We start from the raw sequence: 22988 nt of genomic DNA, 5'->3' as shown, positions 1-22988 counted from the left end.
CTGCATTCCACAGACACAAGTGAAGCGGAGCCCGGCAGCTGAGGGCCGGCGTCCCGAACCCCAACCTGCCAGCATCCCAAACCATCCATAATCCAGACACGTTCCCGCCCCAATCCAAGGGGGGATCCATACCTGTCCCAGTATGGTGTGGGAGCTAAAACAGCCAGCTGAGACTGGGGTTGGGGCCATTTTCAGTTCTGGTTCCCACAGATCACTGGTATTTTTGACACTCGTCACCATCATGTTACACAATTGGGTCCTTGACAGTGGCTCCTAATTAGCCTAATTGCCAGGCTGCCGCTGAGTGCTGATTATGGCCAGTGAAATTAACCGCTATCAGTGACTGGGAGACTTAATATGTAAATGTCTCTCCTTCAGCTTCCGACAGACTCCATCACCAGGGCCGTAAGGACTGCCGTCGTCCAAACCTCCGCCAGCACTCAACTAGAGACGGAGAGCCGCTTCCAATGCCCAGACAGCCAAAGGGACAAATCCGATCAGGATTCCATCCAGCTGTGAAGAAGCACCATTTCTAAGATATCGGAGGTGAAAGTAGTCTGTCATTCCACGAGTGTTTTCACTGAACGCATCAACGTGACATCACTGGGTCATGGTGGTTCAGGAAGGACCACAGACCCAGAGCGACTGCTCGCCAGACTGCGGCAGGGGTGAAAGGTCAAGTTGCAGTAGAGGAACCTTAATGTTAGATTGGCCTGAGGAGAGGGGAATACCCCATCTCCCCATGCTAAAGCACGGCTTAGCACAGAAACGGAGAGAGAGCCTCACACCTGCCGAGGAGAGACCCCGTGATGGGCTCTGCAAGGGACGAGAACCTCTGTGCCCACAAAACACAGCCAGCATCACAGCATTTCTCTGTGTGTGTGTGTCTCTCTCTGACACACACACACACACACACACACACACACACTCTCTGACCACTCAGCATAGCCCTGGTCCCGTGAGTCCTCCTCCTGCCACCAGAGGGCCCAGGGCCCCCGGCCCTACACTTCCCTGACAGGCCACATACATCACACCAACACGCCCGGACAGCTCGCCGCTGACGGGAGGGGAGGGCCCTCCCCCCCACTGGCCTGACGCCTGAGCTGCTCTGCTGGCGTAGCGACACCCCAGGGGACGTAAGGGGGTGTCGACCGTCCTCCACGTGGCCTGAGGTGTGACGACTTCAGAACGCGGCCCCATGTGCAGGGAAACCATGTTTGCCCACCAGGGGGCGGCATACTGGACTTGAGGGATCCCAGCCAGAGTATCTTAGCTTTTGCTTTGATCCATAAAGTGCAGCGTGATGGATATTTGCAAATTGGGGGAGGGGGCACTGAGAGGGGGGGCCAAACCGGATAGAGGAAGAGATCGCTGGCCGCTTTGAGATGTAAATGTGAATGAGGTTCTCATGTGGAAACCACCACACAGTCTGATCCGGCTTAACACCACGGGCCTGGCGTGCATTTACAGGAGATAAAGGGGTAGGGGGGATAAAACACCTCATGCAGATGAGGGGGTGGGGGGGAAGACAGGATTGGATATGATGGGATATGATGGGAGCCTAAAATCAAGGAAACAGCTTAAAGGCACATCTTTAAGAGCGTCTATACCAAAGACTGACCGCACTCAGCTGGGTTTGGGGTCTTAACGGAACATCCAAATGGCACAGACCTCTCTCTGATGATGCAGAGATGCAGGGGGGCATGCCCCCCCCTGCCCCCAGAGGCCAACCTCACACACTGGCGAGTCAAAATGTCAGATTTCGGGAAGGCACAGACTCCCTGGTGTTTCTCGGGTAGGTCTAAGTCCCTCCTTCCTTACAGCATTACCCTGTAATGAGACTTCAGGGAAATTAGCACTTAATCACCCTTCATAAAGCAGTCTTCATCAATGGAAAGTAAATGACCCATCTGAATTCCTACACCAGTACGCACAGCGTCTCAGACCAGTAAACATGTCTAAATGGCATAAACAGCAGACGTTAAGAGCATATCAGAGCAGAAACGAGCCAAGCTGGCTGCACACGTTACTGAACCGGGCTATTCAAAATCCAGTAACTGCCTTAGCCGGACGGCATGACAAAACCAATGCTTGTCAAAACTCTCTGCAGCTGGTTTTCAGGGAAAACGCACACTGTGCCCAACACAAAAGCTTTTAAGGTATCAGATTCACAAAGATTCACAAACTGCAGCAGCATCCTCCATTTCAGGACAAACCTCAAAGTCACGCATTCAGTGAGTCTGAGAATGGAATGGTTAGATGGTTAAGTCAGGCCAATGAAGGGGGGGGGGGGGGGCATTATAGATTTAACATGCGATTACACTCAGGGCTTTTGGCCTCCAGCTAGATAATGTCCAGTATGACTGGCTGAATCCCCAAATACTCTGGACGATGTCAATGTTTTTAAAATTTGTGCGTGTATCTACATGGTGTGTGTGTGTGTGTGTGTGTGTGTGTGTGTGTGTGTGTGTGTGTGTGTGTGTGTGTGTGTGTGTATCTGTCCGTATCTGCATGAGCATGTGCGCGTATCTGAAACCCAAAAGGGACACGTCACTGGCAGCTCCATCGAACCAGGGGCCGAGTGACCTTTACCCATAATCCCCCATAATCTATGCATCCCACTAAGGTCTTAATGCCCCGCGCTCAGCCAGGGAATCAATACCTTGCCACAGGGAACATCACGCAGATCTAATTTTGAGATGAGATGGTCAACACGATGGGATCACAGTGGCTCTGGGACAAAAACCCAAAGAATTGTGGGAGCCTCGGCAAATTAAACCCGTTCACGCCGGCCCTCAGGTGGGGTGGGGGGTTCTTCACACAGGGACGGCCACACCCCCAGTGGCCAAGTGGCAGGTAAGATGGGTCCATGGAGCCTCCTTACCTTGTCGTGGTCCACTTTGCCCCGGATGAACTCTGATCTCCAGAACTGCAGGGCCTGGTCCAGCGTGAGGCCCACACCTTTGAGGAAGAGGCCGTACTGCATGCGGCCGCCGTGGCGCAGGTGGTGGTTCTCCCGGAGGGCCTCGTGGAGGTGCCGCATGCAGGGGGGGAAGGACCTCACCGACAGCTGGGGGAACAAACATGGAGGAGGTGAAGGTGCAGGGTGAAAAAAACATGAAGGGCAACATGTCAAGAGGCAAAGAAAACCCTCCAATGTCACAAGACAAGTTTTCACGTTCAGTCGGGGTGGTGTCTGCACAAAGTCTTAAAAGAAACATTTTGCAAAACCACTATAACAGGACATGATAGTTAACTGGTGTTTCGAGACATGGATCTTAATCTCGACGCAAGACAAAAGGCAACTTTTGTTCACATGGTATCCATTAATGGGAACACAGCATATTCGCAAATTCACTGTCGACTTGTTTTGCTTATTGAAATATGTGTAAAACTTTAAAGATGATGATACACAGGGCAACTTTTTGAGCAATGTTGCTGGGCAACTACCAACCAGTTAAGTCAAAGGGCAACTCATCTGGATCTGGATGATTGTGAAAATTTTCCCACTGCCGATCGAAGGTTTTCAAATAGAAATTTGTTGCCTAATATCAATGGGGAAAGTGGCCGAATAACATTGATCAACAACACATTACTAAGAAAACTGCCCTGTGTATCCTCACCCTATGGGAAACACATGTTTGTGTGTTGGGGGGGGGGTCTCATCAGAGAGAGGCTAAGAAACACCAACCCAGCCCAGCAGCTCCGTCTGCAGGAGACCGTTTTGTGTGGTAAAATCAAGGTGCCAATAAGGAGCTAACAGAGTGTGAGAGAAAGAGCTCAACTCAGGGGCTGAGCTGAACAGAGACCATCTCCCCTCTGATGCTAATGGGATTTACGGAGGTTTATGGGATCTTTAAGTGATCTTGGCGGACAGAGCCGACCATTGGGGGCTCTAAGCTGTAGGTTACCTGGCGGGGGGGCTTCCAGTTGAATGGCATAGCCCCCTCTGCCCAAATAATATGTAGTCTCATCGCTAAACCCATGTCCATCAATCCAGAAAGGTGGTTTGGTCAAGAGGGGAGGGCGGGCCAGTCACACCAGACTTCATTCAGGTAAAACACGCACTCGCTCAGCGAAAAAGCAGGAACAGGGACAAAATGTTGGTGTCAGAACTGGGGGCTGATCCCATTGCTGAGGTCCTGGTTCCCGTTGTCATAGGAACAAGGAGCCCACCCCTTCTTGGGATAAAAGCAATAGCCTTCCTTGATCCTGCAACAGCGTAGGACCCGAGGAGGTGACCTCCAATAGTAATGAGACGGAAACCCAAAACCACCACAGAGGGGAGGTCTCTGGTCAGGCAAGTTCTCACAAAAGCCAGAACAGAGTCAGACCAGAGTCCAGAGTCCAATACAGAGTGTTGACGTCATTGGACAGACCTGCTGCAGGGGCCACACCCGCTATCTGACTGGACATGATTGCCCCGGACAGGGCAGAGGGGTGTGGTTACAGAGCGTACCTCAGAGACACCCCCCTGCCCCCCCAGCCTGGCCAGAGAGTAAAGCACCCTTGATGGCCCACTTATGGCGTACAGAGCCTCAGGTCAAAGTCCTTTATACTGGCCTCTCTTAGCCAGCACCAGCAGGGTGTCAGGGTGCCCAAAGGGAAACATTTCTCAGCTCAGGCATGAAGCAGACCCCCCCGGGAATTAGCTGCCAGTTAATCTGCACGGCCCCACCCAGAAGACAAGCAGGTGATTCACAGAAAAAATTGACAGCCACAGCAAATCGACCCCCGTTGATAATCCCCAGATCCCCGTGGGCAACCTCTGCCTACTAAAAACCACTCCAGAAGGCTCTAGCCCTACATTCTGGGTCAGGCAATGCAATCAGGTATTTCTTTTGCTTCCTTGAGGGCACAGGAACCTGATGGGATTTCCACTGGGAGAGTGCCGTAGCACCACATACCGAGTCAATCTGCTCCAGGGACACCTTCCCAACGCTCTTCTGGATGCTGTAATCCTGACCTACGTAGGCATGGCTGCAGGACAAAGAAACAGAGGAGGGTTAAAAAGACAAACAGCTTTTCTCATCCGAGCTGTTTCTGATAAAGCCCCAGAGACCCCTGGGGCTCTACGATAAGTCAGGTGCCGCGTGTGACCACATGGGGGCGCTCTGTTATCAACAGGTCGGCCTCGAGGTCAGCCGAGGATCCAACCACCCTGAGAATGCTAAGCAGGGCTGTCTAAAGTCACATGGGAGCTGGTCAAACCTGGCGAGGACACGAGCGCTCATCAACTCCAACACCCAGCCCCACACTGGGCCAAGGAGGTGACAGGAGTGATGCTGGTTTAGCACTTTGCAGGGTATATCTCCTCCCTCTCTCTGCTGCCCCCCCACCCACGCAGGAGAGGACACACTGTTGACAGTAACAGAGGATTTTGCATGACTATGCTCTTTGCGTGGCGGCTGTGGGGACTGGGGATCCACCTCAGCATTTCATCAGACCAAACATTGGCATAGATGAAGACAAAAACAGGAGTGGCACCTCCACTGATACAGAACAGACAGGCACCGATGGGAGCAGGTAAGCCAGAGCAAGGCGCCAGTTACGGGAGCAGAGCAGACATCGCCGCCAGCGGGAGACACTAATGAGACTCCCAGGGAGCTGTGAGTTACGGAGGCACCCTGCACTGCCCAGCTATACAAGCAATCTGCACCGGACTCCCGCGGCAGCTCCCAGCCCCACACCTCGGGCCCCCTCATCGCTCTCCTCCTCTACTCCCGCGGCAGCTCCCAGCCCTACACCTCGGGCCCCCTCATCGCTCTCCTCCTCTACTCCCGCGGCAGCTCCCAGCCCTACACCTCGGGCCCCCTCATCGCTCTCCTCCTCTACTCCCGCGGCAGCTCCCAGCCCTACACCTCGGGCCCCCTCATCGCTCTCCTCCTCTACTCCCGCGGCAGCTCCCAGCCCTACACCTCGGGCCCCCTCATCGCTCTCCTCCTCTACTCCCGCGGCAGCTCCCAGCCCTACACCTCGGGCCCCCTCATCGCTCTACTCCTCTACTCCCGCGGCAGCTCCCGTCGGACAGCTCATCCTTTGCAGCCTGACCACTCATGAAGACAGAGGCTCAAATCGCTGCACACCCTGGATGTGCTAACGAGCCCTTATGGAAGGAGGTCAGGGAGTCCAATTAGCGTTAATTAACCCTGCTTAAGTAAAGTGGCAAACATACCTCAGATGGGATAACTAATTACGACCCAGCCACATTGAAGGAGGAGTCTATTTAAGATAAGGTTCACAAACAAGAGTAAATGGTGAACAGCCAGGGACCCGCAGGCGGCGAGGGCCTTTACGGTGACCTGCCACTTCAGATTCAGCCAAGCATGACTGGCCAATCAGACGCCGCCTTTCATGGGCGAATAAAAGCAGAGGAGTGCCACGGAGAATCAAAGGGCAGTCACCCCAGTGCGTCATTTGGGGGGGGGGGGGGGACACAGATCTGCAGGGCTCAGAAGGCCACTCCTACACCCCCGACCCCCAGTGAAGTGTATTCAGGGGCATCAGCGATCAGACGCCTGTTAGAGAGGAACAGCCCGGCGGTGGCTAGGGTTACCTCAGGTGGGTCAGGAGAGGCTGCAGGCGCTCATCTGATTGGACGGCCGGCAGGGATCGAGCTGTGAGCTGGGGGGGGCAGACAAAGTTGTTACCATTTGAAGGGGCAAAGCTTTAGAGTAACAGACTCACAGACGCTACCAGAATTCACCATATGACGCCTAGTATAATTAACAGAGAGCCAGGCAGACAATTACGAGATGGGGAGGAGTGGATTCAAGGCGTATATGGAAAAAGGTGCTAAAACATGGTGCCCTTCAAGAATGTTAGGGAGGCGTTTGCAGCAGAGGGGCTCAGAAAAGCCCCCCCCCACGATCGTTGATATCAATCGGTCAGTTGTGCAGCTGTCAATGGCATGGTCATTAGTGGACGTGATTTCGATGCGGAAAGGCGATCAACAGTGCCCCCCCCCCCCCCCCAATACAGCTTAGGGGATCGGGGGTGACTGTTCGGAGCAGGACACCTCATAATATAGGGACCTGGAATGTGGGCTCTCCACCAGTGACTAAGGTCTCCACAGTTGGGCTCAGTACCCAGGCGATGCGCTCTGGACAGTTCACATTTTCTATCCGTGTCACTTCCTGACCTACGACCCCCAGTGCGGCCCACTCTGAGACCCACCACGGGCCAGGGTATAGGAGTGACGTGTGCAGAATCACGGTCAGTAACACGCAAACGACCAAGAAACATCTGGGCAAGCAAAAAAACCAACAAACAGGGCAAAAGGTTGATATTTGCGCTGGTCCACCAAAGGGAACGCTCATCAGAACCGCGCAGAACGGCTTTGCTCGAGGTCCGTCTGCCTTGGCTGCGAGTCATCAGCTCATTTCAAAATAATGGATTGCCGGTGTTGGGAAACAAACGGATCGATACTGTGAAGCGGGGCGTGAGAGCAGCGCTACGCGCCAAAGCAGTCAGGGTCTGCTTTCACAAACACTTTGGCTGCAGCCACAGAAGACAGCAATGCAGAGAAGGAGAGCAGACATCTTCTTGTCACATTTACTCCTATATTTCAGTTCGAAGAGACAACAGCGAGAATCCTTCAAGGGCGACAACGTTCACCTCATAACCAACACAAACACAAGCCAACGATGCAAGAATAGCCAGTCATAGTATGACAATGGCCAAAAAGAACAGTGCCACCAATAGGTCCGGCTTGGAATGGACAGGAAGTCTAAGACCGGATTCGGTGTCACTTGTAATTGCAAACCTACAGGACACAACACGGGCCCTAACGCAAGTTTTCAGGGATATCAGACTAGTCCAAAACAAGAGTACACATTTCAGTCAGTACACAAATCGTGCATCTGACTCTGCCAAGGATTAAACCTTGACGGAGCACCCAGGGGTGGGCTTGCCATTTCCTGGGGCTTTGCTCAACAAGCCCCCCCCCCAAAGATGCTTCAAAAACTAAATGCATAGGCCACCAGAATAGTCATAAGATCATAGCTAACCAGCTGGTCAGCAGAAAATGCTGCTTCAGCATCTTCTAAACAAGGAACGCAACTGGTTTAGAATGGTGACTGCGACCAACAGGGGGTTTGAGTGACTGGAAGCCGCACTGCTGGGGCAGGATAGAGTTCAGGCTGGAGAGGAAAGCTGGAGGTAGAGCGGAGTGGCGAGAGCCGCAGGACAGTGCCAAGGTGGCCGGGATGCGCTTGCAGGCGGTGGTTGGCATTAAAGGGCCGGCGTGAGCTGTGGAGAGCATCTCCAAACACACACATTAATGTGGAAGCGGCACAGCAGCCACGGGCTGCAGGTGGCTATTAGACTGACAGCAAAATAAGAAAAACAATTTAAGGGGTGTGCTAAGGGAGGGGGGGGGGTCATACGTCGGTGTCTTTCTCCGTTTCCTTTTCTCCCCATCACCTAGGGGGCTTGTGCAGCCCCAGACAAAGATCACAGAAGCAATTTTCTTGGTGGCTCAGCCTCACGAGCGAAAGGTTACCTGTCTGAAAAGAGGACAGGAGGCCCACAGGCCGGGGGACGGGCGGGGGGGGGGGGGGGGCGCATTAAACGGTGACAGGCCTACACGGCGGGCTTGAAGGGCCGACATACAGCGACCCCCCTGGGACTGAGAACCAAGGAGGATGGAGAAGGTGCTGAGGGCAAATCCTGTCGGTCACATAAAAGCAGCCCCTGACCCAATGAGCCACTTCCTGTAGTCACAGGAGGCTCAGGGTAAGGACTGACAAGAGCGGAGAATGGGTGCACTTCCAAAACCCACCCCCAGCTGGCGCCAAACAAGCCACGCCCACAGGAGCTTCAACCATCATCATGGCACGGTGTTGCACACCTCAGCACTGAAGTATGACGGCCCCCCATTTAGGGACTGGAGTCAGAAAACAAGCTTAACAGGCATCTGCATCGGCACGCAGAGTAGCTGGACTACTTAGCGAGATGAGCCTCCCACCCAGAGCCACGTAGAGGAGAATCGGGACCCGAGGCACGTGCCTGACGGCCTGCAGTAATCAGCTCAAAGGAAGTGACCTCACAGGAAATGGACACATTTCCAAACACTCTGGGAGAGAAGAGGAGCAGGGATGCAGATTGTTTTGCCTGAAATGTCTCCAAAACACATCTGACAAGCTGTTAAATGCTGGGTAGGAATGTATCATTTATTCATTTTTTTGCACACTAAATCAGAGCAGCATTAGTGCCTAGTTTAGCCGTTCCTAGGTTACCTGATTAGAGAGTGTTTTTCTGCACCACTGCCAACTTCTGGGCAAGTCGTACTATGTACACAGCCAGCCAGCCAGCCCCCCCCCTCTAAAATCACAGTGGCGCACTCCCTCATGTTATATAAAACTCACGTTACACAGGAATAAACTATTCCAGCCTGCTTGTTCTCTGGTGCTGAAACTGAACTAAACAGGAACAGAAAACAGGCCAGACGGCTGCTGCTGTGACTGGGACAGGAATAGCTTTGCACCTTTATATGTCTGCTACTCAGAGGCCCAGAGAAGGGGTTAGAAACAAGGTGACTGACCAGGGCCTTTACGACTGAAACAGGACTGACTGGAGAGGTGCAAATGAGATATTCAAATCGAGGATAGGGAGCAGAACGCAATGTGTCACGTTCTGAACAAAAAACCATGACAGGTGATCGATCTGGCCGCATGTCACCCGCAGAGAGGACGTCCTCCGTGACAAGATGTGCAGCGTCGCCCGAAGTGAAAGGCACTATAAACGCATTCTGGGGCCATTTAACGAGCTTCTGTAATACCGGCAGCTCCAGAATGTTCCGTCTTTACTGGACGGCCCTTAAAATATTCATCACCGTTCGCTGCTGCTGCCTGCTTTGTCAATTTCCTTGGTGAAATTAAATAGTGATTCATACCAATGAGGAATCGGAAAAAGGGGGGGAAACAACCAGCCGTCCAGAACAGCCAGACAAACTGGAGTCGCTATAAACAGCCACACATAGGAAACATGTGAGCACAGAAGAGATTAAAATCATGCCGTTAACCTGCCAACAATCCGGATAATCGGTGCGGGTTTGATAAGAGTGATCTATCTTTGGGGGGGGGGGGGGGGGGGGACATAAGGGCCAAGTGTGGCGGTAATTCTGCTTTCTGGTGGAACAACCTGGGATTCCAGCAACACTTGGAACAGGGAGAAGATGAGGTATTTAATATTTAAAGAGGCCTTCTCTCCCAAGAGCGGGACACTCACAAATAATTAGGATCCTGAAATATTAATTGGGTGGCTTTGGGCTGTCGGCTACTGACGCCTTTATCAAGGTTGGTGTCTTGCCGATGCAGGGCTTGGGGGGGGGTGGGGGGGGGAGGTGACAGGGATATTAGTGCGTGAACGCATCTCCCTGGCGAGATGCCGGCAGCTCTGCTGGAGCAGGGACACTGCCTCTTCCTCAAGAGGCAGTGGGGAGAGCCCATTCCGCCAAAGTCAGCCTTACTCTTTCTGGACACCGGATTTCCCACAAGCATTATAACATGCGGCCCGCCCATCAGGGCAGATGCTGATGGGGCACAAGCAGGAACATTCCAGGTGCCACACAGGTGCCTTTACATAAGAGGCACATGGATAACCGAATGACAGTGTCGTACCTGGAATTTCAGAAGTAAGCAGCTACAACAACCCGACAGAGTTTGGACAAAACTGACTCATTGAAAAACATCAGGACAGAATAAACTGGTTAAATTTCAAACAAGTTAGTTGCCAGCAAAAGTGAGTAGCACCGTAAAATATCCAGATAAGCACCGCACGGATGTTCACCAGTGAACAGAGGCCTCATAGAACTACCCGCTGGCTTGAACCCCAAGCCCATGAGCTGCGCACTCAGGACGGGAGCGACCACCACCAACAAATGGCGGTTTCACCACATTACTGCGGTTACACCACAATAGCGGTGTGATGAATGCTGGGAATCTCCCCCAGTGCGTCATTCCGAGCGGGACTTGTCCCTGACAAATAGGCAGGCCAAATAAATCACCGGCGAAGCGGCTCCGCTGGGTCACGACACACAGCACATGCATCATCGGGCCGTGCCCGGCCCGGCCCGGCCCTTGCTGACAACTGCAGGAATTAACTGCACCTTGCCCCTTGTTACATCTTAATGCTCCTTGCCAACCTGCAGCCTCTGTAAGCTCCCTGCGACACCAACACAAACGCATGTCAACAGTGCCTGTTGACATCCTCATTAAATATGCGCGATGCCCCAAAACTGCATCTCCATTAACCGCAGTGGAGTGACCGCGGTAAAGATTAGCATGGAAATGGGATATTTGAGGGGCCAATGTAAACCGGTGGCACCGGGCACTTAACACGTCTCAATGACGACTCTAATGGGTTTCGTTTCTCATTTCAGAGGAAGGAGGCCATTTCTCCTTTTAGTCACGCCACAACCGACACGGAACTTCACATCTCATTACATGGAATCATGGCACAGGTACAGAATTAAGGGAGATCTTTCTACGGTACAAGCATTTGAGTGATGGTCTGGATGCTAAAGGCAGCCATGTGCCTTTCAAAGCAAACCAATCTGGTGTGACACATCACACGATTGTCACTCTAAGCGGGGGCTTCCCAGCTTTGACAGATAAGATTAAAGCCCCCACACAGGATTCTGATGGCTATCCTCAGCTTCCTGTCAGGCTAATGACCACTGTGACCCTATATCCATGTCGAGTACCCTGTAAATCAAGAAGCCCACATATGGACACATATGTCCCAGTCAGCTACCACTCAAGACAAAGAATCAACCTAAATAAGGCATCTTCAGCCAGTAAAATGGTAGAAAGATTTACTCACCAAAACCACAATGCTTAAGCAGAGTATCTTACAGCACAAGTGTGGACTGTACACTTAAGATATATTCAAGATGTCTTTCCTGCTAGATGAACGCCTACGTGCTCCTGAAAAGAGCCAGTCTTACAATGTACCAGCAGTACAAACAATGGCTCAAGATCCATTACGTACAGTTTATCAGGTTAAACCAAAGATCGAGTATGGGTCCTGGTTCAGGACCTTGGGGTACCCCCCAATTACATTTCAAAAAGGAAATAGTGGTTATATTTCAATATCCAATTTCCCCAAGTGATCACAAACAAAGAGGTTTCTTCTGAAGGTATGAGGATCCGTGGCCTGTGAAATATGCAGATCAAAAGGAAACACACACATACCCCCATATCACTCGGGCTAAAGCCTAAAACACCCAGATCCATGATGCTAAATTATGCATTATGACCAGTGAGGCGTGCAGCTACAATACGGCCGAAATCCCACAGTTCTGGCTGCTTTTAAGCTTCAATGTCAAAGCATTAATGTGTTTACAGAATAGCAAAAGGCAAAAACATCTCTCCTATACATTCTGAGCCATACAGTCTGCTGCCGGGAGGGATGGATGTCCTTCAACAGCATCTGAGCAGCTGGACAAATCCCCCACCCCACCTAAAACATCCAACTGTCACCACCAATGACTTCAAAGCTTTAAAAAAAAAAAAAATGCAGTTTCTGCTGGAGCCCGAAAGACAGCCAAACTGGCCAGCCTCAAGGGTAAAGAGTGCGATGGGATGCTAACACGTGACCCCTCGCAGACCAGCTCCCCGCAGAAAGCCCATCAACTGCTGTCAGTCACATGTGACGTCTGACTGATACCTCACAGCTCAGCTTTCAATCACCACTGAAGACATTTCTTTCTTTTTAAAGAGCCAGGACTTATTTTTCACTGCCACTTTTTTTCCTGAAAATATTTACCTTGAAACACAGGTATCACAATGGGCTCTGGCGCCACCTACAGGACGCATCCCAGTGTAGTGGCAGTTTGTGGCCAAAAGGAGGCGCCAAGCATCTCATTCCCTAGCAGAAACAAGCTTCTTGAATTAAGAAAACATTGTGAATGTTTTTCTTTTTTAACCGGTGTGGGAGAAGTCGTCGACATTCCCCACACCTCCTTCTAGTCGCATTGTTTTCATAAGCTGACGAGAAGGTTACTGAGAGGCTGTGCTGTTAGCGTAGTTCAGACTGGGCACATGGCCGGGGGGCACGGGCAGGGTCACAGGAAGTACTGGGCACATGGCCGGGGGGCACCGGGCAGGGTTATAGGAAGTACTGGGCACATAGTCGGGGGTGCAGGACAGAGTCACAGGAAATGGGGTCGAGCTGATTTTGAGACTTTGAAACCAGGCCTGAGTCAGGGAATTAGACCCAAAAACGTTGCAGTTTTTGAAGATGAATGGAGATTTGCACAGAATACGTGCATATAAATTTGTGACGTGCCTACAGAGCAGTGTTCCGGCAGCATGTGTGCGTGAGGGCTCTTAGATCTGACAACAGCGGCTTGGGGAGACAGAGACAGGGAGAGAATGTGCTCCGTGTGTGTTTGCATAGATTACATTTGAGGACCTTGTCCCCAAAGTGTAGTAAAACCTGAAATTTCCCTACTTTTGGATGACCTCAGTTTTATAAAAATCTGAATGCAATCAAAAAAGTGAAAATGCCAAAAGTCTTGTATTTGGGTTGGTTACTTATGGTTAAGGTTAGGGATGGGTAGAGGTTAAGGGTGTCGTGACTGGGATTAGGGTTTTTCCCATAGAAATGAATGGATGGTCCCCATTTAGATAGGGAGACCAACTTGTATGTTTGTTTGTTTGTGTGTGTGTGTGTGTGTGTGTGTGTGTGTGTGAGAAGCGAGGGCAGCGGTACCATCATACACTGGCATTCTCCCACCGCCATGAGAGGTGCAGATCAGCACTGCAGCTAAGGCCCCCTGCCAGAGTCTCAGCTCAAAGCCCCGGCAAAGCTTACACGACTATCGCAGCACATCGCCGTTCCTCCAGGACAACATAAAGACAAGAGCTCCCACAGAACCCAAGCACACTTCCTTCAGGGAAAAAAAACTGCAGTCTCTCTGATGTCATCTTGAGGGAGGAGATCCGTCTCTGCTCCTCCTGACAACGTAAAGCACCCGGTGCCCTCACAGCGGTGCCACCTACGAGGCCCATGGAAGCGCTGCTCTGCCGTCTCGGTCTCAGGCCCAGGGAGCAGCTCACGTATTCATGAATCATGAGGCCTCCTGTTTTTCAAAGTGAGCCCGACATTATGGGGATGGGAGACGTCTTACTCAAAGAATGTTAAGTCAAACACTGCCACACTTCACAGGTTAAACACTGGAAACTGGTCTGATATCTAGGTGAGAGGTAGTGTGAGGCTCCTGGCACGACCCCCCCCCGCGCATTCAAGGGCAATGTCAGCGCAGATCAGTCCCATCAGCCCAAGAACTGAGGCCATTTATTCCTAAAATCACACCCCTGACTACATGAACAAATCTCTGGCTCCCCCTGCTGGATGAAAGATGGTCGAGCATTTAGTGAGTTCATCTGCTTTCTGGGTAGCTAGTAGCTGGGCTCAAGAACATCCCACCTTATCCCAATACTGGTTGCCGAGGCAGAAAGCTTTGAACTGATATGAATGCATCTAATACTGGTGTTTAAAGGTACATGCACAGTCACTGCTCACCTGTGCTGCTAAATGCAACGGTAGTAACTAATACATGGTATTAACTCACCTTCTGCGTTAGGCCAAAGGTAAAGACTTTCTGCACAGAAATTCAACCTCGCTCGGTTAGCCGAGGGCACGAGAATCGCTTTATAGAACAGGCAGACATTTTCTAAAAGCTCTCAAGCACTTTATAATAAAGAGTTTTGCTGAAATTTCCAAAAGGAGGATGGTTAGCACGTAGTCAGAAAGCATCCCATCAAATACAGCGTCACATTTCCAAGAGCAAACTACCAAAGAGCGAATTTTAGGAGATGAAATATTCGGGTGGAGTGCTGCTACAGTGCATGACAGGGTCACATGACTCGCAGCGAACATTTCCCCGACATTCACACCACTCTATCGTCCGCAGCCCAGCAGACTCATGGGAAACAGACTATTGGGAAGCAATTTACCACACATCACTTGGCGGGAATAAACTAGAAAACCAAGAATGTCAGGATGTTAGCAGAAAGGCAGGCAGGATGGACGGCGGGATCTAAAAGACTGAGGCTTTTCTCGTTTAAATGGAAGCAGGTCTTCAGCGTAAGGTTTCCAATAGCTTGATCCTTTTGAACTATTTTCAAAATGTGATGAAAACAAGCACTCAGACAGTCGCAGAAGCACAAGCACACGACTGTCAGGATTGGACCCAGGTAGAAGATCAGCGGCCATCCGGTATTCCAAGAGAGAACGGCAGGCCGTTTCCAGAGGCAAGGTTTCCATGGAGCCGCAGGTGTGACATCGATCTCAGGGAAGCAGTGCTTCGCAGAGTCTTAACAGGGGCATTCGGGGGCAGCTGCCACGCGGCTATGCTAAGCAGAAGTCATCAGGGGATTCATCAGCCGGAAACACAGCAGCCAGCCACACTCACGGTCATCAGAGTCATCGGGCCCCTCCCCCCATCCAACCCCCACCCACCCACACCCCCCCATCCAACACCCACCCCGCTTTTGTTGAGCCGACCCTTCGTTACAAATCGTGAAACCAAACATGCCAGCACGTCCCCGACGCCACAAATTGACTCATCCCCCTTTACGGATTTCAGCCCCTTAACACGGCAGCCAACAGATCCAGGACACGGCGGCAGCAGAACTGGTTAAAGTTAACAGTGTGTGGAGCAGCGTGATGAGTCACACGGCCGCCCGGCCCCAGATGCCGGCCAGCCCCAAGGAGACGCCCCAGATGCCGGCCCGGCCCAAGGAGACGCCCCAGATGCCGGCCAGCCCCAAGGAGACGCCCCAGATGCCGGCCAGCCCCAAGGAGACGCCCCAGATGCCGGCCCGGCCCCAAGGAGACGCCACAGATGCCGGCCCGGCCCCAAGGAGACGCCACAGATGCCGGCCCGGCCCCAAGGAGACGCCCCAGATGCCGGCCCGGCCCCAAGGAGACGCCACAGATGCCGGCCCGGCCCCAAGGAGACGCCACAGATGCCGGCCAGCCCCAAGGAGACGCCACAGATGCCGGCCAGCCCCAAGGAGACGCCCCAGATGCCGGCCCGGCCCCAGATGCCGGCCCGGCCCCAGATGCCGGCCCGGCCCCAGATGCCGGCCCGGCCCCAGATGCCGGCCAGCCCCAAGGAGACGCCCCAGATGCCGGCCCGGCCCCAAGGAGACGCCACAGATGCCGGCCCGGCCCCAAGGAGACGCCACAGATGCCGGCCCGGCCCCAAGGAGACGCCACAGATGCCGGCCCGGCCCCAAGGAGACGCCACAGATGCCGGCCCGGCCCCAAGGAGACGCCCCAGATGCCGGCCCGGCCCCAAGGAGACGCCCCAGATGCCGGCCCGGCCCCAAGGAGACGCCACAGATGCCGGCCCGGCCCCAAGGAGACGCCACAGATGCCGGCCCGGCCCCAAGGAGACGCCACAGATGCCGGCCCGGCCCCAGATGCCGGCCCGGCCCCAAGGAGACGCCCCAGATGCCGGCCCGGCCCCAAGGAGACGCCACAGATGCCGGCCCGGCCCCAGATGCCGGCCCGGCCCCAGATGCCGGCCCGGCCCCAGATGCCGGCCCGGCCCCAGATGCCGGCCCGGCCCCAGATGCCGGCCCGGCCCCAGATGCCGGCCAGCCCCAAGGAGACGCCCCAGATGCCGGCCAGCCCCAAGGAGACGCCCCAGATGCCGGCCGGCCCCAAGGAGACGCCCCAGATGCCGGCCCGGCCCCAAGGAGACGCCCCAGATGCCGGCCCGGCCCCAAGGAGACGCCCCAGATGCCGGCCCGGCCCCAAGGAGACGCCCCAGATGCCGGCCCGGCCCCAAGGAGACGCCCCAGATGCCGGCCAGCCCCAAGGAGACGCTACAGATGCCGGCCCGGCCCCAGATGCCGGCCCGGCCCCAAGGAGACGCCCCAGATGCCGGCCCGGCCCCAAGGAGACGCCACAGATGCCGGCCCGGCCCCAGATGCCGGCCCGGCCCCAGATGCCGGCCCGGCCCCAGATGCCGGCCCGGCCCCAGATGCCGGCCCGGCCCCAGATGCCGGCCCGGCCCCAGATGCCGGCCCGGCCCCAGATGCCGGCCAGCCCCAAGGAGACGCCCCAGATGCCGGCCAGCCCCAAGGAGACGCCCCAGATGCCGGCCGGCCCCAAGGAGACGCCCCAGATGCCGGCCCGGCCCCAAGGAGACGCCCCAGATGCCGGCCCGGCCCCAAGGAGACGCCCCAGATGCCGGCCCGGCCCCAAGGAGACGCCCCAGATGCCGGCCCGGCCCCAAGGAGACGCCACAGATGCCGGCCCGGCCCCAAGGAGACGCCACAGATGCCGGCCCGGCCCCAAGGAGACGCCACAGATGCCGGCCCGGCCCCAGATGCCGGCCCGGCCCCAAGGAGACGCCCCAGATGCCGGCCCGGCCCCAAGGAGACGCCACAGATGCCGGCCCGGCCCCAGATGCCGGCCCGGCCCCAGATGCCGGCCCGGCCCCAGATGCCGGCCCGGCCCCAGATGCCGGCCCGGCCCCAGATGCCGGCCAGCCCCAAGGAGACGCCCCAGATGCCGGCCAGCCCCAAGGAGACGCCCCAGATGCCGGCCGGCCCCAAGGAGACGCCCCAGATGCCGGCCCGGCCCCAAGGAGACGCCCCAGATGCCGGCCCGGCCCCAAGGAGACGCCCCAGATGCCGGCCCGGCCCCAAGGAGACGCCCCAGATGCCGGCCCGGCCCCAAGGAGACGCCCCAGATGCCGGCCAGCCCCAAGGAGACGCTACAGATGCCGGCCCGGCCCCAGATGCCGGCTACATTAAGTCCCTGAAGCAAAGTGCTCAAAGGGGGTTTGCGATGATGAGAGCACTGGCCGGCTCCAGCTTAGATCAGATTATTATTAGGGCTGTCAGAGATAAGGACATGGAGAGCTGAGCTTCTGGGGGGCCTGTAGCAGCGGTTTGGAGCTCTTCTTCCCCGCTGAAGCACAGAGCTGAAATTCAGTCAAACAGCACAGTGTTTTGAGGAAGGGGGGGCTCAGTGGTGTGTGTGTGTTTCTGTGTGTGTGCATCAACGGCAGAGTTCCAAGGCTCACCATGACGCCGGCAACCGGAGAGCCAACGTGCAGAGATCCTGCCCACAACTAAAGTGCTCCAGATCTGCCTAACCCCCCCCCCCCAGCCCCCAGCCCCCCAATTAATATTCCACCACCAAAAAAAAAAAGAACAACGCAACTCTGCATGGACACAGTGATGGGTGAAAATGAGTCCTGCCGCGCTTAACGAGCCCCCCCCCCCCCCCATGTGCAGCAGATGCAAATTGGAAACCGCAGAGGTGACGCGTCTCTTAACTGCCGGCGAGCACATTCCTGTGCCGAGACTGGGGAACCGACCAGGCAGCAAATTCACAAGTTTAAAAAGCGTTTCTGTGTCCAGCTGACTCCTAGCAACAGGAACCCGCTAGCGTTTTGGACCTGACGTCAGAGCAAGCGGCCGAGCTCCTGTGCTGACCTGCCAGCAGGAGGCGATGTCAGATCATCAGGGGTGCCTCAGGCCCGCAAACTGGGCCGGCTGGCACACCGCGGGCACCGAGCAGACAGCCTTACCGCCAGCACCTTGGATAGCCTTACCGCCAGCGCCTTGGATAGCCTTACCGCCAGCGCCTTGGATAGCCTTGTGCGGAAATCGTTGAGGACAATGGTGACGATGTCCTGGTGGGGGATGTAGGCGTAGCCAGCTTTGAGGAACACTTTCCGGCTGCGTACTAGATCCAGGGCATCCTGGAAGGGCACCTAAGCAGGCAGAACGGTGTTATTCTTGGGAAGACCCGGCCTGGACAGCGAGGAGATTGGGGGTTATGCCGGCCAGTGACCTTGTAGAAGTCCTGCTGCTCCACAGAGCAGCCGCTGGAGCCGTAGCTGGAGTGGACCAGCTTGTCCATCAAGGCCTTCTTGTCAGCGTCTTCAATCTGCAGGGTGGAAGACAGAGGCCGGAACACCGGTCAGTGCCAGCAACCCAGGCCCTTACGCGCTCTGTATTCCGGCTCTGAGGAGTACACAAGCTTTACCCGGCCTGAACGACCCCAAGAAGTCCAAGAGATGAACAGGTAAAAGAGCAGATGACCCACTTCCTCGTGCTAAGTAAGGGTGCCAGCAGTGGTGTGTGGAGGCTCTCTGTTAGCATCTTCAGCTTAGCACTGGAACTACACTGCGGGACAGGAGGCTGCCCCCTGCACACCCTGGGACCAAAGGGGAGGCCTGCACTCCCTTACACACCAGATTTATGGAGGAGAACCAGCTTATCTGATCAGTTACTCAGTCCCAGAGTCTCTCCATGTACAACACCTCAATCCACAGATTGTGCTGTCTGATGCTGCCACCTAGTGGCCAAGAAGGAAGTCAGCCCAACTAAATGCTGAGGGAAATCGAAATATAAATTTGAAATTAAACCATCCGTACTGAAAACTTTTTTACAAACTCGACATTTGAGCACAGAAGTGGCCACTTCAGAATCACTTAACACAGATAACCACTGGGGGGAGCTTCTTAGAAAAAGAACAAAATCTCCAGATACATAAAGTTCACCACGGTATGTAAACATGAACTTTTCCAGATGACGAAAGAAAAACCTGACTAAGCTAACAGCACCCTCTGCTGACCAGGAGAAATTGTGCAAAAAAGAACCTGAACCATAATGAAAAAGCTGATTATTACTCTGCATCCCCAGCGGTTTACACATACAGATGCTTAAACAAACACACATTCAAATCCTACAGACTTAAAACTCACGAAAGGCCAGGGGCACTCTGACAAACTCGGTTCAATGGGCTACAGACTGGTACCCATGTCTGGAAGCCCCTGAGCAAGGCCCTTAACCCTCCACGGGCGCTCAATGCTGGCTGCCCACTCATGTCATCTCCAACGCACCCACCCACAGGGCCCTGCCCATGCCAACAAGCCCTGCCCACTCATGTCATCTCCAACGCACCCACCCACAGGGCCCTGCCCATGCCAACAAGCCCTGCCCACTCATGTCATCTCCAACGCACCCACCCACAGGGCCCCGCCCATGCCAACAAGCCCTGCCCACTCATGTCATCTCCAACGCACCCACCCACAGGGCCACGCCCATGCCAACAAGCCCTGCCCACTCATGTCATCTCCAACGCACCCACCCACAGGGCCACGCCCATGCCAACAAGCCCTGCCCACTCATGTCATCTCCAACGCACCCACCCACAGGGCCCCGCCCATGCCAACAAGCCCTGCCCACTCATGTCATCTCCAACGCACCCACCCACAGGGCCCCGCCCATGCCAACAAGCCCTGCCCACTCATGTCATCTCCAACGCACCCACCCACAGGGCCCCGCCCATGCCAACAAGCCCTGCCCACTCATGTCATCTCCAACGCACCCACCCACAGGGCCACGCCCATGCCAACAAGCCCTGCCCACTCATGTCATCTCCAACGCACCCACCCACAGAGCTCAGCCCACAGTGGTAAGTCCCAACCACTCACAGTGTGATACTGCAGGCTGTTCCGATGCAGAAACTCGCTCTTCTGTTTGGACAGCAGCTGAGTGAAGCGGTACCGGAACAGGTCCATCTCCTGCTGTATGAACCAACGCCGGAGCTCCTCACTACGGGGGGGGGGGGGGGGGGGGGGAAGGCTGAGCATTAGAATCTGACTGTAAAACCACCCCTACCTCCCCCAGACCGGTGCACACTCACGTTTGGCAATATGCAAGCCGCAGGATGAAGTGTGAGATGTGGTCTTTCTGCCTCTTCTCATACTCCGTTGAGCCTTGGAGGGGCTGTGGAAGGCGGGGGGGGCACAGTGAATTACACTTAACGAGACAACATGGTCAGCCATCCTAACACCACAGCGTTTGCTACTAAAACAAGCTACAGAAGACTGAGACACCACTTTAAACTGTCATGGCTATATGTCAATAATATGAAGTATACACAGGCATTAAGTTACACTACCCTTCAAAATCTCTGGTGTTGTGGGCTGGATAGCAGTGATGTAGTCAAGACCAGCTAAACTGAGTCATTTGGTCATTACCAAGACCAAAGTGCAATGAGACCGAGACAAGACAAAGATCAAGGCAGGGCTAGACATAGTCAAGGTCAGAAACAGATTAATATTTCAGTCTACGTAACAGAACTGCCCATATTGCTAGGCAGTATGGCCTAAAAGTTGTGTCACAGTAGAATTTGAACCATGTGCATTTTTTCTTAAAATTTGTACAGAAGCATTTACATTGAAACGTAACATTTTTTTTTCCAAATAAGGCAAATTTTATTGGTTGCATTTGAACTTTGAAGCAAGACATTTTACACCCAATCACCTCAAGCAGATGAATATTAAGCCATTGTGAGATGCATTTTGATGGTCTTGAAATAAACCCTGAGAATGAGACGAGACCGAGTCAAAATAGTTGATGAGACAAAGACCACAAAAAACTGGACTTGATACCCATCTCTAGTACTTCAACACTACATGATAGAGAACTGTCTTGATTTTCCATTAGTTTAAAAGCACCTTATTAATAAATGTTTATGAAAACATTTAAGTTTATGTAACTCTGTTGGTGAACACAAGGGGGAGCCATTTGACAAATGTTCACACTTGCATTAACCGAAAAGAATGACTAGACTATGAGCTGAGAAGGTTGTGCTATTTCTGTATATCACCAAAGTCACAGTACCCAGAGCAATGTCACTGAAGCTCTGATTGCGACAGCACCCGGTTCACAGTGGAAAAGCGAAGCGGCAACTCACAGCATCAGCGCGGACTGGGAAGTTAAGTCCAGCCATTTCAGCACGCAGCTTGTTCTGGTACTGCTCTGACATCTTCACAAAAGTCACCCCCAGGCTCTCCACTGTTTTGAGCACTGCAAAGAAAAATTACTCACCTTTTCACAGACATCCTGTTCCATAAACAGTACTGTGGCTGTGCCCTGGAGTAAACCGGCATCCTATCAAAGGGGTACTCCAGGCTCCAGCCCCCACCCACCCAGCCAGCCAGCCAGCACTTGATAACTAGCTGGAAAATGGATGTACACTAAAAAACAACTTGCTCAGTAATTTAGCTACCAACCTAAGGTCCTACATAAAAACCGGTCAGGCTCGAAAGCTAATGGAGAACCTATTAAAAGGCAACACATGCAATAAACAAAGAGGAAAAATACTGAAGGTGCCGGGGACTCACGCTTGAGCCTGTCCACCGCCAGCTGCTCGAACTGGGCCAAAGAGATGTTCTGGATAGGGGGCTGTCCGTAGAACTGCAGGCAGTGTCCGTAGAGCCCCTCCTGTTCGATCTCCGCCGGCCGCAGGCGGATCTTCCTACTGAACTGCATGGTGCTCCTGCATCGGAAGGATACCGAAAGCCGAGTCAAACCGGGAGGGAAGGATCAGGGCACGTAGGAAGACCGAAAAGCCGTAGGGGCATACACAAGAGGGCCGCCTAGGGCTGCGTTTCCCAAAAGCTCCCGATAGCAACTTACGCAGCTGGAATCGTTCAGTTGCAAGGTAATAACTATGCTTTTGGGAAAGGTACCCCAGCTTCACAGGCGACAGAGAGGGACAGGAGAGGACATTCGGCGCAGGTACTCTGCAAGAGGCTATAACTTCATAGAAACTGTGAATTCAGACTTATATGAAAGCAGACCGATGCATTTTTTGACATCACAGCAATAAAAAACGCATAAAAGCCTACGGGAAGCCTTCACAGGAAGCAAACGCCCAAGCTTCAGCTTGACACTCAAATGAACGTCTAGTCTGACAAGTATGTCTGTCAAATAAAGAAAGCACACAAGGAAGGATCTACAAACAAGAGCGTAATTTTAATTTTAGCTTTTAAAAGTAATCCCACCTGTCAGATAATTTGCTGCACTGCGGCGCGCTGCAACTCAGCCTTCAGAATCCCGCCAAAGCGCGGGTAAATGACGTACCGCGACGCCGGAAGCCCATTCTTCGTCGGCGTGACTTTGCCAAAACGTCAACTCTCGCTAAAAGACGAT

General features: G+C 53.8%; 1 protein-coding gene across 2 annotated transcripts in view; it reads right to left on the bottom strand.

The window, feature by feature from the left end:
• prim2 (DNA primase subunit 2) overlaps positions 1-22988 on the bottom strand; it is a 28753-nt gene extending 5765 nt beyond the window's left edge. Inside the window, exons 1-10 of one of the 2 annotated variants that reach the window (XM_023795249.2) lie at positions 22841-22988; positions 22178-22332; positions 21748-21860; positions 20692-20774; positions 20480-20600; positions 18832-18927; positions 18614-18751; positions 6557-6624; positions 4908-4980; positions 2885-3070 (exon numbers count right to left, since the gene is read on the bottom strand). In XM_023795249.2, the coding sequence (XP_023651017.1) occupies positions 2885-3070; positions 4908-4980; positions 6557-6624; positions 18614-18751; positions 18832-18927; positions 20480-20600; positions 20692-20774; positions 21748-21860; positions 22178-22325 (1026 nt within the window). In that variant the 5' untranslated portion in view covers positions 22326-22332; positions 22841-22988. Of the gene's footprint in view, positions 1-2884; positions 3071-4907; positions 4981-6556; positions 6625-18613; positions 18752-18831; positions 18928-20479; positions 20601-20691; positions 20775-21747; positions 21861-22177; positions 22333-22472; positions 22771-22840 lie in introns of those variants that run through there. The other variant, XM_023795252.2, reaches the window with a different exon arrangement.

This window comes from Paramormyrops kingsleyae, chromosome 3 (assembly GCF_048594095.1).
Source record: "Paramormyrops kingsleyae isolate MSU_618 chromosome 3, PKINGS_0.4, whole genome shotgun sequence".
In the NCBI taxonomy this organism is placed as follows: domain Eukaryota; kingdom Metazoa; phylum Chordata; class Actinopteri; order Osteoglossiformes; family Mormyridae; genus Paramormyrops; species Paramormyrops kingsleyae.
The sequence above is the reverse complement of the archived record's forward strand: the minus strand, read 5'-3'. Positions and strand labels throughout refer to the sequence as shown.